Genomic DNA, 17155 nt, shown 5'->3' on the forward strand with positions numbered 1-17155 from the left:
ACCCAGTCACCTACAAACTTTAAATGTTCAAACAGCATACGACAAAGATACGGGAACTCTTTATTTATATAAATTTCTTTTATTTAATCTTGACAAACACTTAAATAACTGCAAAATACTTTTAGCACACTAGACCCCAAATCTGTAGTTCATGAACCTCCCACTTCCTGTCTGAGAACTACTTTAACTATCTCCCTTCTACTGTCACCACCAACATAGATTCTGTTAATATACAAACAGACTAGACACAAATGCCATGTTTTTGTTCTTTTTTCTGCAACAGTGTGCCGTATGATGAGCTTAGTGGAGTGTACAACATGCTCTCTGATTAAAGGTGTGAGAGTTAATTAAAGGGTTGCTCCAACGTGCTTCGTTGAGCAGCTTTATACCATAGTATTACTCGTTTTAACATCTGCTTTTTTTTTTTTTTTTTTTACCTGGTGGCACAGATTAGTTTTAGTAAGTGACCCTGGTCGTGTGGTGGTACAGGTGTGTAGATGAAATGGAACACCAGCGATTGGTAGTTGGGAGAACAGCAAAATAACGATACGATATGAAGTTTAGATGAAATCAAGAGAAAGTTAGGCAGAGTTGTTATCATTATTAGTAAGGTGGTGAGCTGCCAGAAACGTTAGCCTGGTAGGCAGAATGCTTAGTGGTATTTTGTCTGTCTTAACATCCTGAGTTCAAATTCCGCTGAGGTCGACTTTGCCATTCATCCTTTCAGGCTTGATAAATTAAGTACCAGTTGTGTACTGGCTCCCTCTCCCCAAAATTTCGAGCCTTGTGCCTAGAGTAGAAAAGATAATTATTATTATTTGTAGTAGTAGTAGTAGTAGTAAAGTGGTGAGCTGACCAAATCATTAGTGTGTAGGACGAAATACTTAGTGTCATTTCTTCCAGCTCTTGATGCCCTGAGTTCAAATTCGACCACAGTTGACTTTGCCTTTCATTGTTTTTCAAGAATGGAAAAAATAAGTATCTGTCAGATACTGGGGTTGATGTACTCAACTTGTTCCCTCCCCCTCAAATTTGGTGGTCTTGTGCCAAAATTATAATCATTATCATTATTTGTTAGTTTATATGTTGGTGGAGGGGAGATATTTTGGCATCTGCATAGCTATCCCTTGATCCCCTTTCTACAAATGATAGAGAACCTTCGATTTTGAAAGCAGTTTGAAGGTTTTTATATACAGTGGAATGTAATACAGTTGGCCTGTAAATTTTTTGACCAGTAAATTCCAGTTTTGCTTTATACAACAACTGTACTGACAACATGACCGTAGAAAAAAAAATCTTCAAAGATATTTCATATTTATGATGCTGATAAAACATTTGCATAATCATTTAGTCAGCAACACAATTCCTCAGTTGGTCATGAGATAAACTAACAATTCCTATTTTGATTCAATAGAAGTTTCTATAAACAATTCCATTACTGTTCGATTTTTGGAATCTGTAGCTAATTCTGTTCTGTATAAATTTGAAATGTTTTCCTTATAATTTTGTTCAAATAGCATTATATTAATTATATTTAAGGTTACATTTTTGATATTAAACAGTTGTCAAATAAGCATTTAAAAAAAATTTTTTTTATTAATTAATTTTTTTCTTGCAGTATTTCACTGGCAGGCTACCATTATGGGTCCAGTAAGTACCTTTTACTCTCTTTTCTCTGAACATTTTTGTACTATTGTTGCTTTCTGATGTTGAGTTTTGTGAAAATAGGTTGAGCATTCCTTATTTAAAATGCTTGTTTCAGATTCCAGAGTGTTTCAAAGTTTGGAACCCCCTGTAAACTACTGTTTAATAGACTCTAGCTCACCGTGTGGAGATGGCTTTTTTGACACCTTAGATACACATAACCCGCTGGTAGAAAGGTAAGCTATTGTTGCTACGTCAACCACTCAAGTGGCTGAACAGTGAGACATACTTGTGAAAGAGTGCTTAAGTTTAGAGGTCTGCATGGCATGTTGTCTTCTTTTACACTCTAGTCATTATCACAAACTCCACTTAGTAACTCATTACTGTAAATTGATGAGGATTAGGAGTAATTATCTGTTGGGTCTCACTGTCACACCTCACTTCAGCTGTCTTACCTTTCATTTATCCTCTCACATTGCAGTCTGTTTGATGGTGTGCAGTGTAACTGCAGCGGTATCAGGCATGTCTTTGCTTGAAAGTACTGTGACCGACATGGGTTTTATGTGAACGGCATAGACTAATAAAAAGGTGCACTGGATTACAGGTAAACCTCATTAAGGAGGAAACTGGTTTATGATGAAGCTTTTTGGATTTCAGGAGTTTGATTTTTGTGTAGTTTGAAACTGAACATAAGAAATATAAGAAATTGAGATATATACATGTATATATATATATATGTTGTTAATTATGGTTTTTAAATTAACTCTTTTAATAGCAATGCACCCGTGACTACCCAAACTAAAATGTTAGTTAAATTAAAACCTGGATGATATTGTGATATCAAAGAGATTTCAGTTGTCAACATAACTTAAAACATATCAGTGTATAAAGTAAGAGAAATTTTAATGAAACCCTCCCGAAACCTACTTTCATTAGAAATAAAGAGAAGGGTTGACAGAATGCTTCAAATTCATGGGTGGTGGTTTATAATAGATTGGATTGGTCTCTATATTTTAACACTGGGCTAGATGAAAGGGCAAGTTCAAGACATCAGTGGGGCTTGAAACTGAATATAATGATATTCAAGCCAACTGTTTAAGATATTTCCTCTGGTACAGCCTCAATTCTGCTTCTCTGATCCATCTAAAGGTACTAATTCATTTATAGAATGGAAGTAACAGCCCTCATCTAAATTTGCAATTTTGTCTTTGCAAGTAACACTTGGGTCCATTTTTTAATTTTATTTTTTTTAATGGTTTGGTCAGACAAGGAAGGGTAGTTTCCACAATCCTATTCAGAATGGCTGAGACCGATGGAAAGAAGTTATCCTCAGACTGCAGACTTGACCTAAATTCCTGCAACAGAGTGGACTCTGTTAAAGGCATCACAAGGATCAAGACAGGGAGACAGGGGAAGTCTACCAACTTAGAAGAACAGGGGCCTCTATGGTGGGTTTCCATGGAATTTCTCTCTACAAATTTTTACTGACATTAAGGATGTATAGTAGATTTGAACTCAAAGCCATGGAGTTGCAGAGTGAACTTATTGAGCACACAGTCATACTTATTACCATCTTCTCAGTTGTCATCTAATAATTTCTGTCCCAACTTGCCTGAGCCCAGACTTTTGTCTTGTTAATCTAGAGGAGGCCATGTTGAGTGGCTCTGATGATCTCTGAGGTAATTGGTGAAAGGAAGTAATCTTGTTATTCTGACTTTACTAATGTTTAGGAATTGTGAACTTCAGTGTGATATTAGGATATATTAGGGAGTAACAAGTTTGGAAATTTCACCATATTATTCAAAATTAACAACTGTTTAGAGGCTTTTGCATTAAAAGTAGGGGTTGTCTCTACCCAGTTACAATCTAACATAATTTGTGGTTAGTAGCACTGTAAGTTCCATCTGAAATATAGTTTTAGGAACAGAAGAGTTCAAACATTGTTCTGTGGAAGGTAATGGGGGATCAAAGAACCAAAGATTTCTTAATTTTGACAACTGAAAAACTATCGCTAATCTTTTTAATTTATTCTTTTCATTTCAGAAGATTTCCCCCTTTATCATTGCTACTTAGATTACTTCTCCCTCTGTGGAATGACATCTAAGGTAGATAGTCGTGTGTGTGTGCATGAGAGCCAGTTCTGTTCAATGCCAAATGATGTGACCAACTGTAATTTTTCTCTTTTGCAGCCAGATAGTCCGTACCAAGGTGGGGTATTTTTTTTGACAATTCATTTTCCTTCGGATTACCCATTCAAGCCTCCAAAGGTGAGTACTTAAGACTTAATGGAAGTGCTTTTTGCCTTTGCTGGTTTATGTAGACTCTGACAGAATTAGTTTCAGGCTCTGGTGAACAAATTGATGGAATCACGACTGGAATCTTGTGCTTATTAGAAATGACTTAGAACGTTTGCATTTTTAATGTAACATCGGTGCAAAAACAATTGATTTAAAGCAATATACATCTTGGTTTAATCAAATTAATAGCTATAGAATCTACATGCATAAAAGAAGTCTATTCCGTTAGCAGAAAATTCTGGAGTTCCCTGAAGCTGCTGTTGTTGAGGGTTTCCTTTTGTAGGGTATTGAGATGTGAAATGTTAGGAAAATGGCTGTAGTTTCAGAGAGCAGCAGCAGTAGGAGGAGGAGGAGGAGTAAGCTGGTAAAGTAGTCATGTATCTCCTGTTCCCGTCCTGTTTTTCATATTTTATCCTCTCAACATCTAACATAAAGAACCCCACTCTTTTGAGAAAGTTCTCCAGTCTTGCCAGTTACATGAAAACTTCACTAGTTGCTGCATAACACCAGCAGCCCCCACCATCCGTACACTGCATAAAGTGCTTGGTGTGAAGAAGGACATCAAGTTGTAGAAACCATGCCAAGGTAGACGTTGAAGCACATCAGTTCAATAAGATCCAACTTGTTGGATCTTATCGAACTCTCTGCCTCGTGCTAGCAAGGAAAACTGTCAAATGCAGTTAAATTGTTAGTATCAGTTTAAAATTAAGAAAAACAGTAATTTTTGCAACAACCTTTTATTCATCTTCTAAATAATTCATTTAGTTAAGTACTGCGCTTTCAACCAAACAAGATTTGCTGGCTCTCACTTGGGGCTCTTGTATTTATGCAACAATTTATTAAAGTGGCACATTTGAGCATTTTGGTTAAAGGGAATTAAGGGTAATTTTAAGTATCTGCTATTTAGTGTGTGTGTGTGTGTGTTTAGCAGCTCATACAATCTGTTTTGTATGAATTAACTCAGTGCAGTGGTAATGAAATGTCTGAAAGAAGCATTTGATTTTGTAGATGGAAACTGTAAGGAAGTCCATTGTGTGTGTGTTCACATGTTTTTAGGTTCTCCCATAAACGAAATATCTAGCAGTAGTTTGACCTGCAAAGATGTGGGACAATATTACCTTACTTAAAAACAAAGGTTGGTATCAAGAAGGGCAATTAGCCAAAGAATATTTCAAGAAATCTTGTCCAGCTGATATCAGTAGAGAAAAGTAATGGATGGAAAATGATGATTATCATCATCATCATTTAACACCCGTTTCCCTGGCTGGATGGTTTGACAGGGAGGAGTAGGGTGCTTTTTACATAGCACCAGTACAGTTGCTGAGTGACTTGCAAGACAAGACCCCTCAACTGAATGGAGAATAGTATTGAGGGAGGTGGTTAGAGAGATGAAAAAAAGCACCATTTGAGCATGGTTGAGGCCAGTGCCAGCGGTGTGTAAAAAGCACCTACTAAACTCTCGGAGTGGTTGGCGTTGGGAAGGGCATCCAGCTGTAGAAACATTACCAGACTGGAGTCTGGTGCAGCCTCCTGGCTTGCCAGGCCTCTGTCAGTCTGTCCAACCCATGCCAGCATGGAAAGTGGACGTTGAACGATGATGATGATGATGAAGACACAAAGCACAAACAGGTATCTTGGTGTAGAGGAGATACCTGAAATATCCCATACTTAGATCTAATTAGCACACTAAAACAGTAGCTTGGTTTTACATCATCATTTGTCTGATTTCCATACCGACGTGGGTTTGGATGGTTTGGCAGGAGCTACACCCTGTTCCATAGTCTGTTTTTGGTTTCATTTCTACAGTTGGATGCTCTTCATAATACCAGCCACTGTGCAGTGAATACCAAGTACTTTTTATGTGGCGCCAGGACTTTTTACTACCTACATGACACTAGTGACTTAGTGCTGGCTAACAGTTGAATTAAAACCAAAAAGATATTGGAAGAAAGAAAATGAAGTGAAATGTCATATTTCTGTTGCAGCCAGTCGTGTCTTGGTCGTCGAAGGAACTGTAATTGCACAATTTGGCAGTAAAATAATTTGTTAATTTGCAGAGCTTGTGTTATATAATTAGTGCTTCTCAGATAAGAAATACTTCACATGTAAAGGATTTATAAAGAACCAATGAACAAAGAGCAAAATATCTGGTTCAGATGATTGGTGTCTTTAATTAACACAATAAAGTAAATAACCAACCTGCTTGGAACTGCCCCTGAAGCAGCGATGCAGACTTCCTGTTTCAAAGTGATCTAAATTAACATCTCCCGTCAAAATTTCATATTTATTTTTCCAAACTCCATCTTAATAATGGCATTTATTAAAAAATTTTTTCCTTATTTTAAAAACCAGTTGAAATAAAGGTAATCTATCTCCATAGAAATAGAATAACAAAAAAAGGGTTACTGTAATAGCTTCGTTTTTAACTGTGCGCATGCATGCACGCACACATATACACACAAAAAGATGATGTCTGTGTAGGAGTGCAGACATGGCTATTTGCTTCCTAACTGTGTAGTTTTTGAGTTCATCCCATTGTGGGGTTCCTTGGGCAAATATCCTCTATAGCTCCTGAGCAGATTTGATTGATGGAAACTGAAAAAAGCCTGTTATTTATTTGTGTGTGTGTGCGTTCATGTTTTGACATAGTGTTCTAATTGCAAGCAAATTCCACAGTCCCACGAGGGGTGGTGGTGGTGTTTGCAACATTCTGTGAAAATGTGTTCAAAGAACTTGGAGTAATTAACTTTGAGAAGCAGGTGAGAGTTGGCAAATCAGCTTAAACCTATTTAGTTTAACTTACGCAACCATAACAACATGAACATTATAACAAATCGTGATGATACAGGCACTCCTTATAGTATTGGGGGCTTGGTGCTTCAATGTCGTTCTAAATGTGTGTGTGTGTACACATGATATGAAAATTATGCTTCAATTTTGCCTATTCCATTGTTTCGGTGATGATTTGTAGCAGGTTGTATATAATGCAGTCTGGTTGATATTGCTGCAACTTGTAGCTAATGCAGTGTTGTGACTGAGTACGTTTTTGCATGGTGCAATGCTGTTACAGTTTTTGGCACATGGTTTTGCAAAATGTCGTGGTATTGGTCTCTATAATGGTTTGGGTCTTAGAATAGAAATCCTGATTTGTCTTTCAGTGACATTCTACTGGTGTCCTGTACAATTTGTGTTGGCATTGAACGACTTATGATTTCTTCAGTTCTAGTTGGCTGATTCCACTTATTGAATGCCTCAGTAGGGTTACAAGAAATAATTAAAGCCATTTAAACAGTGTATAGACTGACAGGTGGCAATGAAATGGTGTGTTGCAGATGTGCTGAAAGCATCAAGCTATCTGCTACGAAATATCCTTATTTATTTCACTTAATACTGAGTTGCCTCTTATTAACCTTCTCTATGCTAGCAAGATTAATCTAAACTGATCAATGTACAATTTTCGCTCACAATTGTAAACCAGCAAATGACTTATCAGTTGTCATGACAATATGTCCCTCAGAGTCGCCTGCAGTCCACTGAGTTGTTTTTTTTCTCCCCCTAGAATTAAGTAAGTGTGAAATAAGCTCCCAAGCTATTTCAGGCTGGTTTTTTTTCTTTCATGCATGAGATGTTGAACTCCACTCCCTGCTAATTTTACAGTGGATTCTCTACCCCGTGTGGAATTCCTAGATCTAGGTTGACTGCTGTTAAGTTTCTTGGATATAAATACCATGTCTGGTAGTTGAGATTTCCCCCTTTTATAATCTATCTTCATTCTGCTCTGTCTGCACTTGGTTCAGGTTTGAAGGAGAGAAGGGAGCGAACTCTACAGTTACAGAGTTGTACTTGCCAGGCAAAGTGATTTGCTCTCTGTGTTTGTAACTAATAAACAATTACAGCATCGAAAACACATTAACCATTCAAAAATACAGGCAAAGACTTTTCACTTAAACATTATTTGGCATCAAAATTTTCTTCTCACCAACTGCGACCTAATCAGTGATGCAGTTCCACTGCATCTTGTCCTTGATCAGGTCACAATTGGCGCAACATAAATTTTGACACCAAATAGTGTTTAAATTAACATCTTTGTGTGTTTTTGTATGGTTTATGCGAGTCTTCCATGCTGTAATTGCTGTTTACAGTTTTACTTGAATATAAAATTGCAGGTTTGAAAATTGAATTTAGTGTTGGTTTAATTCTATTCTCCACATTTTCCAAGTCACATTATCCCTTGCAATATTTTTACATCTATCCAAGGCATAGAGAGATGCCCTCTAGAAGTATGTGGACTGTAAGTTTATATAATGCACTTTTTATACTAAATTTTAGATGGTTACAAGTTTTGGCAGCAGTGCATGACACTGGAATAGTGGGAGCTGAATAGCTGTCTTTGCAGCTCTGCTAATGATGGTACTGAATTTTTAGGTAGCAAGGCTAGACTAAGGTTTGTTGGACATGAAGCTGCTAACATCTTAGCATTACAGACCTGGAGATTAACTCTGTACCTGACAAGACCTTATTGCATATTGGTCCTTTTTTTTAAATCCTGGTTGAGCATTAAGAACTTCAACTGTTGTTGTTTCTGTAACCCCTTTCATGTCAACAATCTGACTAAGTTTGCCACTGTGATCTAAATTAACTCTCTTTCAAATTTATCCTTACATTGACACTACTTGAGCAATAGTGTGTTTGTAGAAATGCCCCTTAAACCAGTGGTCCCAACCACTGGCCTGTGGACCAGTACTGTACTGTGGGTCATTTGGACTGGGCTGCTCATAAAAAATAAATTTTTAAATTTTGAGTTGGACTATATGTATTACATTGTAATAAAAGTAGAAATACAATGTAATAATCACATTTGCATTATATATGTAATACGCAAGGGTTGGCTTTAATTTCATAGGCCGACTTAAGATGCTCTCATGGAATGTGACCAAATGAGATCTATTTTTCAACATAGTCCCCCGCTTGTGGTCCACACACTTCTCCCATCGGTGTTGCAGTGCTCGGATCCCATTGGTGAAGTAGCTTTCATCCTGTTGGTCAAAAAAAATCATCAACAGCAGATGTCATCATCACTGTGATACTGGGTCCCAGCTAAGCGTTTCTTTCATGTTGGGGAACAGATGATAGTCAGCTGAGGGGCCAAACCAGGAGGGTATGGATGGTTATCAACCAGTTCAAAGCTGTCATCCCACACAGCAACCATTGAAAGCAAGGACTTGTGTTGATGAAACGAGACCCCTTTCATCAGTTCTCCCAGGCATTTGATCTTGAACTGCCTCAGTAAGCTGGTATGACCATACCATCATTGATGGTACGGTCCTTTTGAAGATAGTCAATAAACACTACCCCAAAAAAGCTGAGGTCATCACCTTCCCTGCAGATGAAATGACTTTGGCCTTTAGAGCAGGTGAGGAGAGGTGTTCCCATTGCATGGATTGCTTCTTTGTCTCTGGCTCAAAGTAACAAGCCTACCACTCATCTTGGGTTAGGAAACGTTTAAGGAAGCCAGCTTGATTGGCTTCAAACAATGTCCAATTTTCCTGTGATGTGATCAGGTGTCAGAAGACGTGGCACCCACCGAGCAGGAACCGTCATCATATGTTCCTGGTGCAGAATATTTTCAACTCTCTCATGAGATCTGCTAATAGCATTGGCTCTTTGATTTATAGTCAGTTGCCTGTCGTCCATTACCATGTGGTGAACATGATCAATGATTTCCTTGGTGGTGGCAGTTGCCTGTCATCCATTACCTTGAAGTATCTTCAAGATCCTCTCTTCCCTTCCTAAATTCATTTGCCCGCTTTTGCACTGTTGATAAGGCTGGAGCATAATCCTCTAATGTAGCAACCATGTCAGCATGAATGTCCTTGGGGGCTAAACTGTTTTTCTGCAGGTGCTTGATAACACCATGAGGCCCAGCATACAGAAGGTGCTTTTTACGTGCCACCGACACGGGTGCTAGTTATGTGACATCGGCCACATTGCCTCTGTGAGGCCCAAAGCTTGAAAGGTGCTTTTTATGTGGCGACCACAGCTATGATTTCACTATGCTTCATGGGTCTTCTCAAGCATGGCATATCACCATTATTTATTTTTTTGCTTGTTTTAGTCATTGGTGTGGTCATGAAGGGTTTAGTAGTTCGAATCAACCCTAGTATTATGTTTGGTACTTATTCCTATCAGTTCTTTTGTCCAGCCACTAAGTTATAGGGACTTAAACAAGTGCAGGTTGTCAAGTGTTAGATGACAGATGGACCCTTTTTATACATGTGTAAATAACTTTAACAGTTTCCACCCAACAAATCAACTGACTAATGCATGAATCTACCCAGGGCTGTCCAAGGTGGCATGCAATGGTGCTGAACCCTAAATCCCACAGTTGCTAAGTGGACTTCTTAAACAGGGTATTCCTTAGTTTATCAGTTGTCTAAATCGTGTATACAGAAGTTTTTAGATAAGCTAAGAAAATGTTTTTCTTTTTTTTTATGTTACATAGTTTGTAGAATAACATATGATGCAAATGATGCTGAATGTTTGCTTAATTCTTGACTATAGCTGTGTATGTGGTATGTCCTGGAGTTGTAAAAAAACAAACTGTTGTGATGTGGCTAAGAGCAAAAGGGAAAATAAAACAGGAAGTGATGTTTAAAAGATATTTACATTTATGACTCGTTGCATAGAAAAATGAGAATTAGACTTTTTTAAACATTTGAAAAAGTTTTTGTTGGGAAACATAAAATTAGTGAACCAGCAAAGAATATTTCAGCTACTTGGTGGTATTCCTGTACGAAACAAATTACTGATAAAACTGAAGAACTAAAGGAAACAACAGATGGAGAAGGGCCTAAATGTCTGGGATAAATTAAGATCATTTTAATGCCCACTTTTCTATGCTTGCACAGGATGAAGTTTCTTCTCAGCATTACATGGCCAAAACAAGAAAACACCTGTGCTTTGGTCCCAGAACTATAGTAGAAGACACTTGCCGAAGGTGCCATGCAGTGGGGCTGAACCTAAAACCATGTGGTTGGGAAATAAACTTATTACCCATAGCCACACCTTTGCCTATTGTAATTATTTTGTTGACTCATTTTAGGTGTGTAAAAAAGGAAAAGAAAAAAATAAGTTATGTACACTTAGAATTAATTGGTTCAGTCTCTGGTGATTGTCAGGTGTTTTCATTCCTGGAGGTGTCCATACTGACTGAATTTAAACGAGGAGCATTTATTTCCAAAGTAACAATAGTAACATGCTTCGTTTAGAAAATGAAGTGTTTTTGTTTGTTTTGTTTTTTTAATCCAGTCTATTGTCTCAATGTAGACATTTAGAAAAAAGACTTTAGTGATTTTGATGATTGAAGATTAGACTACTTGAGATGTTGTGAAAGGGGTGAATATTAAATCTTTCGGCTCTGAAGATGGGGTTTGGTTAACAAACCAAATAATCGTCTTGGCAGAATAAATCTTAAACCCTTTTAGCATTTAAACTGGCCATGTCTGGCCCAAATAGTTTTCTTGTTTTATATTTAAATCAGCCAGATTTGGCCTCCTCAAAGCCACAAGATGATGCACGAGCATTTCAAGACAATGTCAATAAAGAAGCATTACATTTGACTAATCTGAATGTCCAAAGGGTTAATGCTGCCAAAGACAGAAAGATGATGCCTTGGGTCATGGTTGAAGTCATTGTCTTCTTCATTGATCAAAGGATGAACACCTTTCACTTCAACAGAGGATGCATCTATGAAGGGGACAAGAGGATCACAACTGCCCCCACTTGTATGCTTACGTCTTCCTCCATCTAACTGAAGTGGTACTTATCTATTGTTGTAGTTGTGTGATTTCCTCACTGCTGCATGTAGTGTCAATGAGCTTCAGCCATGTGCTAACAAACTGCACATCAGATCCATTCCCATACATTAATATCCTCAATTGCAAGAACAAAACCAGGACAACTGAGAATGCAAAGTGGTTGAAACAGTTTCCAAATTTTGCATTCCGTGCTATAAAACTTAGTTCCAGATGATATCTACCCTGCATCATTGCTTCCCCTACTAGCATGACTGTGTCACCATCTGCACTAGTTACCTCTCTTGGTCTACTGCTGTTAACTTTAGAGTTGTTCAGGTGAAGCTTACTTATTTTCTCCATGCCTCATTTCAACAAAATGTGAACATGCCACTAAACACACACACACACACATTTAATGTAAATGTGTACATGTTGGATGACCACCGACTTCCTGGAGTTCATCTGCTTTTTGGACAGGTCTTGTTTTTCATCCTGTAGGGTGGCTAAAATCACTCTTTTCGCCCAGCAAGTTTGATGAGGTTGCCAGTTTGGTTGCTGGCCATGCAAAAGTTATGTTAACAATAACCCTCCTCTCAAACAACCTGACTTTATACATGTGGATGGATTGTAGCTATAATTTAAAGGGTTCTGCCTTACCACACACTGTCCTGTTTATTCTGCCTCAGAATCATGTTAGGGGTACCCGTGTATGGAATGCTCAGTCATTTGCATATTAATTCAGGGGCAGGTAATTCATTTGATCATTAAACAACAATTCTCATCAGCAAATGTTGGAGATTCATGAAAAATTTCAATTACAAGAGACCTAAAAACCACATTACATGCTGTCAGTACCCTAAATGTGTCTGTGAAGCAAAATACCATTACAAGCCTCTGTTTACTGTTGGGCTAACTTAATTTTTCCACTGAACAAATTTCTGTCCACCAAACCAAGTGAGAGAACCCTAAATCAGATGGTTGTGACTAAGGGCTTAGTGCAGCCCGAATGAAGTACGTTGCTGATTTCATCTTTTAAAAACTTTTTGATATCAAATCGCCTGGGACTGCCCCTTTGTGGTTCTATAATACAAGCTACTTGTTTTAAAGGGATCTAAATTGAATCTTCCCATTAAAATTTAATATTAGTGTTCCAGACATCAGCTTAACGATGACAGTAATTTTACTATAGTCTTCACCATTTACATAATTAATTTGGAAGTGGGGACCGTTTCAATAGAAATCTGGTTTCAAAAGGTAACCCTTTAGCATTCAGATTATTCTGTCAAAAGCAATGCTTATTTATTCACATGGTTTCACATTAATCATGCAATATTGCAAAGCTACAAGATTTTCATTATGTGGTTGTTTATTTTAAGACGACATTGTAAGAACCCAAATCCAGCCAGTTTGAACATAAAACCAAATATTTTAGCCAGATTTGGCTGGTTTAAATGCTAAGGAGCTAAAGCATTTTTTTTTTCCCCCCAACTATTTGTGAATTTTAGAAACATTTAGATTTTCTTATTTACGCTTGTAATTACTTGTTTAATTATGATTTGTAGTCTAAACCTGAAAACAATGTCTACTGTTGGTGGGGGGTTTCTTGATAAGTAATAATTCCAAATGGTGTACCTTGTGTGCACTTGCACAATTGTCAACAGCAAGAACTCCCATGAAAGGGATTCCTTCAAATACTCTGAAGATTCCGTAAAGGAAATTGATAGCTTCTGCAATTTTGGGGGATTAATTAGCAGTGAAGGTAAGTGCTCCTGGAAGCATAATAATCTGTCAGAATAGTAAGAAAATGTGGACATTGGATGCAGAAGATGTGCAAAAGCTTGAAAGAAAAGAGACCAGCATCTTGTAATGGATGTGTTAGTGTCAGTGGGCAAAAATGACAGAGGGAAAATACTGGGTATATGTCAAGTTGAATATATAGTGGAAGAGAGAGAAGGGTGTGTTATGGACATGTGATGCATTTGGTTAATAGCTGGGTAAAAAAAAAAAAAAGGACCAAGTGGAAAGAACGTGTTGGAAGAAGACAGCGAGTAGTAAGTCTGAGAACTGATCTTGAGATGCTCGATCTTGCAAAAGTTACATGTTTTGTGACCTGGTGAGATGCTGAGCAGGAAGATACCTGTCCGACCCATGCAACCTTGGAAAAGTAGATGTAAAGCTAATGTACAACCTTCAGTTGTACATTATGTAAAGTGTTGGTAAGAAATCTGATGTCTAAAGTTTCTGTTTTAACAAGCGGATCTGAATTGTTTGTGTGTTGCTCATGTTGTAATTTCTTTTCTCTTTTTCTTTTTAAGATAAATTTTACAACGAGAATATATCATCCAAATATCAATAGTAATGGCAGTATCTGTTTGGATATACTACGTTCACAGTGGTCACCAGCATTGACTATCTCAAAAGGTGAAGTTTTACATTTATTTATCTCCAAGTCCTCATGTGTAAAGTAACTTGCAATTTAATTCCCCCACCATGATTTTAATTGAAGTATAAAAGGTAGTGTTAATGTATGGCAGGTCTGGAGCTAATCCGTGTTCAACCTCAATCCAAAGGCCTGGTCTATGTCGTAGCAGCAGAGAGAATTCCACTTGAACTACTGAAGTATCAGGTGGTTGTGTGGAACTGGTCAGACAGTAGAAACCACTAAGAATTAAAAGTTGGTGACTATTAGACTGGCATGGCACAGTTCAGTAACCGAAACTAGTAAAAGCAGGAGAGTGATTAAGTCTCTCTCGACAAGTTTATGGTCTTTAGACACATTAGTCTTCAGTTGAATTCCAATACACCAGTGGGTTTACGACCCCTTCCTCCCCCTATAAATTTGAGGCCTTGAGTTCACTATCTTACTTTTCTTAGTAAAATATTAGCCATCAGAAGTTCATCTCTCTCCACAGATCTAGCAGTAGCATGGGGCCCATTATTTCATTTACAAGTTTTTTTTTTTTTTAATGCAGTTTCAGATTCACTGCCACCAAGTTGGGAAGCAGATTACATGTCTGGTTGATTAGTTTTGACTGTTAGGGGGGCAAAATCCTTTGTTCGTGTCTGTTGTTCCTGTCTATTGATGGGACGGGGACAATAGCATATTTAATGTGTTGTAAATCAGTGGTGAGAGCTGAGCTGAGGCAGGTAGGGTTCTGTGGGTGCAAGATTTTCATGCCCATTGTTGGTGAGCTCCAGATCAGCATCAACTGTGATCCTCTTGTCCAATCTTAAGATGAAGATAAACATTTAGGGTAACATTATCCAGCATTCCCCCTCCCTAAAAGATTGTCTGGGATTTGAGGGTGATTTGGCTGCCGCACCGAGCAGATTGAGCAAACCTGTCGGGGAAAGATATTCTGCCATACTAAGAAAGTATCGTGTGATTTGGCTATTATTTTTAGCAAATCTAGTGACCATATAAAAGTTCCCTTAATTTGTATCTATTGTAGTTTCAGAACGATTGTTTTATAAAATTGCATCTCTCTCTCCCTCCCCTTTTTTTCTCATCGTCCCCTGGCCCTGCTCTTTTTGTTCTGTTATTCTCCCCTCTGTACTGTTTCCTAAAGGTTTTCTTCCTCTTCTCTTGCAGTACTGTTGTCAATCTGTTCTCTGTTGTGTGACCCAAATCCAGATGATCCTCTAGTACCAGAAATAGCCAGAATTTATAAGACAGACAAGGAAAAATATGAAAGGCTTGCAAAAGAGTGGACAGCCAAGTATGCGATGTGACATTTATAAACTTCGCTTTTTAGGGATCTAAAACAAAACAAAATACAAAAAAAAAAAATTTAATGAAAAAAAAAAAATATTTGGAAAATCGTGCAACATTGATAATGAGCCAAAGGAGGCATGACTGCTTTCAGAACTAGCTTGTTTGACAGCGGAGATACGCGCAGGGTTGGGCTGGGTGGCATTTCAACACAAATCTATATTTCTCAAACATGCCTCACTCGAGTAAAACTATCCAATTTTTGTAAAGTAGAATGAATAGCCATGTCTAAAGTTTCTTGAAATAATAAAAAGAAAAACTGCGTAGCGTCTTGGTGTCTTTGGCCGTGGTTTCTTGAGATATCGTGTAATTTGGTTGGCCATTTTCACCCCCCTTAGTTCTGGCATTGATTCCACTGATGTCTCATGCAACCACGGTTACTTCTGTTAAGAATGTAGTGCACTGTTGATGGCTCTCTTTGACTTTCAATTCTCATCTTGGTAAGGAAAAACAAAAAAATGTGCATGGTTACAAAAGCCATCTTTTGTCAGTAAAACCTGTTTACCCAACAGTTGTATTGCTGCAATAAACACTTAATTCTGTCTTTTGTTGACCTTTATTTGCTTTCATTACATGTCCAGCTGTTGTATTTCTGAAGGATAAAAAAAAAAAAAAACAAAAACAAAAAAGGATTGGAGGGGTGAACTAACAAAAAAAAAAAAGAAACAAAACCAACAAGTGTTTCAAAGTATCAGGGGGTTAATCTAAAAAAAGAAAAAAGAAAAACAACCAAAGAATTCTTTCTTTCCTTAATGTAATTGGCACACCAAACTGGATAGACCTTCTTTCTCTCTCTCTCTCTCCTTCTCTCTGTCATTCTCTTTTTCTTTCTTTCTCTTGCTTCCTTCCTTTCTAAATTGCCTAGTTCTTCTTCTTCACGTTTTCTTCATCCCACCAGATGCTGTTAAAAGTCCCAGGAATATTCCTGAAAAATTGTAAACTTCAGTTTGAAAAAAAAAAATGGCAAAAAAAAAAAAAATTTCAAAAAAATATCAGATTCAGTAAGAAAGGCTGTATTGTGAAATAAATGACTTCCTCACATTTAATTAGGTTATTTTTAATTATTGAGGCTTTTTTTTTTTCATTTTATTTCATTTGATTTATAATGTTTGCATCCAGCAGAAAATGGGTGACCTCTTGGAATATATATTTATTTATTCATCACACACACACACACACACACACACATGCACTCACTACACACTCTGTCTCTCTTTCACTCCTATATCTTTACAAATTGCTTTGTGGAGGGTTCACAACTTTCAGAAAGAAATTAAGAGTTAAACAGTGGAGGTGAGCAAATGACATGGGTGAGATGTTAACATGTTCAGTGTGTGTGTGTGTTAATGGATGTGAATCCTGTATTTACAATTTTTTTTTTTTTTTTTAGCAAAATCTCAGGTCTGCCGTTGTGCACTTGGCATTAGGCTTGGTGCTACCCCTTCTAGAATTTGTCTGAAACATGTTGAGGCCTTCAACAATTTCCACGGGCTGGGTTGGATTTCAGTCGAAGATTTTAAGTTCTACCTCTGACATTAATAATATTATTTTCTTCATACTTCTTTATTCTGTGGTTTTGAATTATATACATTAAAAAAATTTTTTCATTATTTTAATGGGCAGGGGGCTTCACTCTGAATAAAATT

General features: G+C 37.4%; 1 protein-coding gene across 1 annotated transcript in view; it reads left to right on the top strand.

The window, feature by feature from the left end:
• Positions 1–16510, top strand: part of LOC115224213 (ubiquitin-conjugating enzyme E2-17 kDa) — a 59708-nt gene extending 43198 nt beyond the window's left edge. The window contains exons 3-6 of the mRNA XM_029794992.2: positions 1619–1650; positions 3834–3911; positions 14053–14158; positions 15330–16510. Of these exons, the coding sequence (XP_029650852.1) occupies positions 1619–1650; positions 3834–3911; positions 14053–14158; positions 15330–15469 (356 nt within the window). The 3' untranslated portion in view covers positions 15470–16510. The remainder of the gene's footprint in view (positions 1–1618; positions 1651–3833; positions 3912–14052; positions 14159–15329) is intronic.
• Positions 16511–17155: the final 645 nt, after the last annotated feature.

This window comes from Octopus sinensis, linkage group LG25 (genome assembly GCF_006345805.1).
Source record: "Octopus sinensis linkage group LG25, ASM634580v1, whole genome shotgun sequence".
NCBI classification, from domain to species: Eukaryota; Metazoa; Mollusca; class Cephalopoda; order Octopoda; family Octopodidae; genus Octopus; species Octopus sinensis.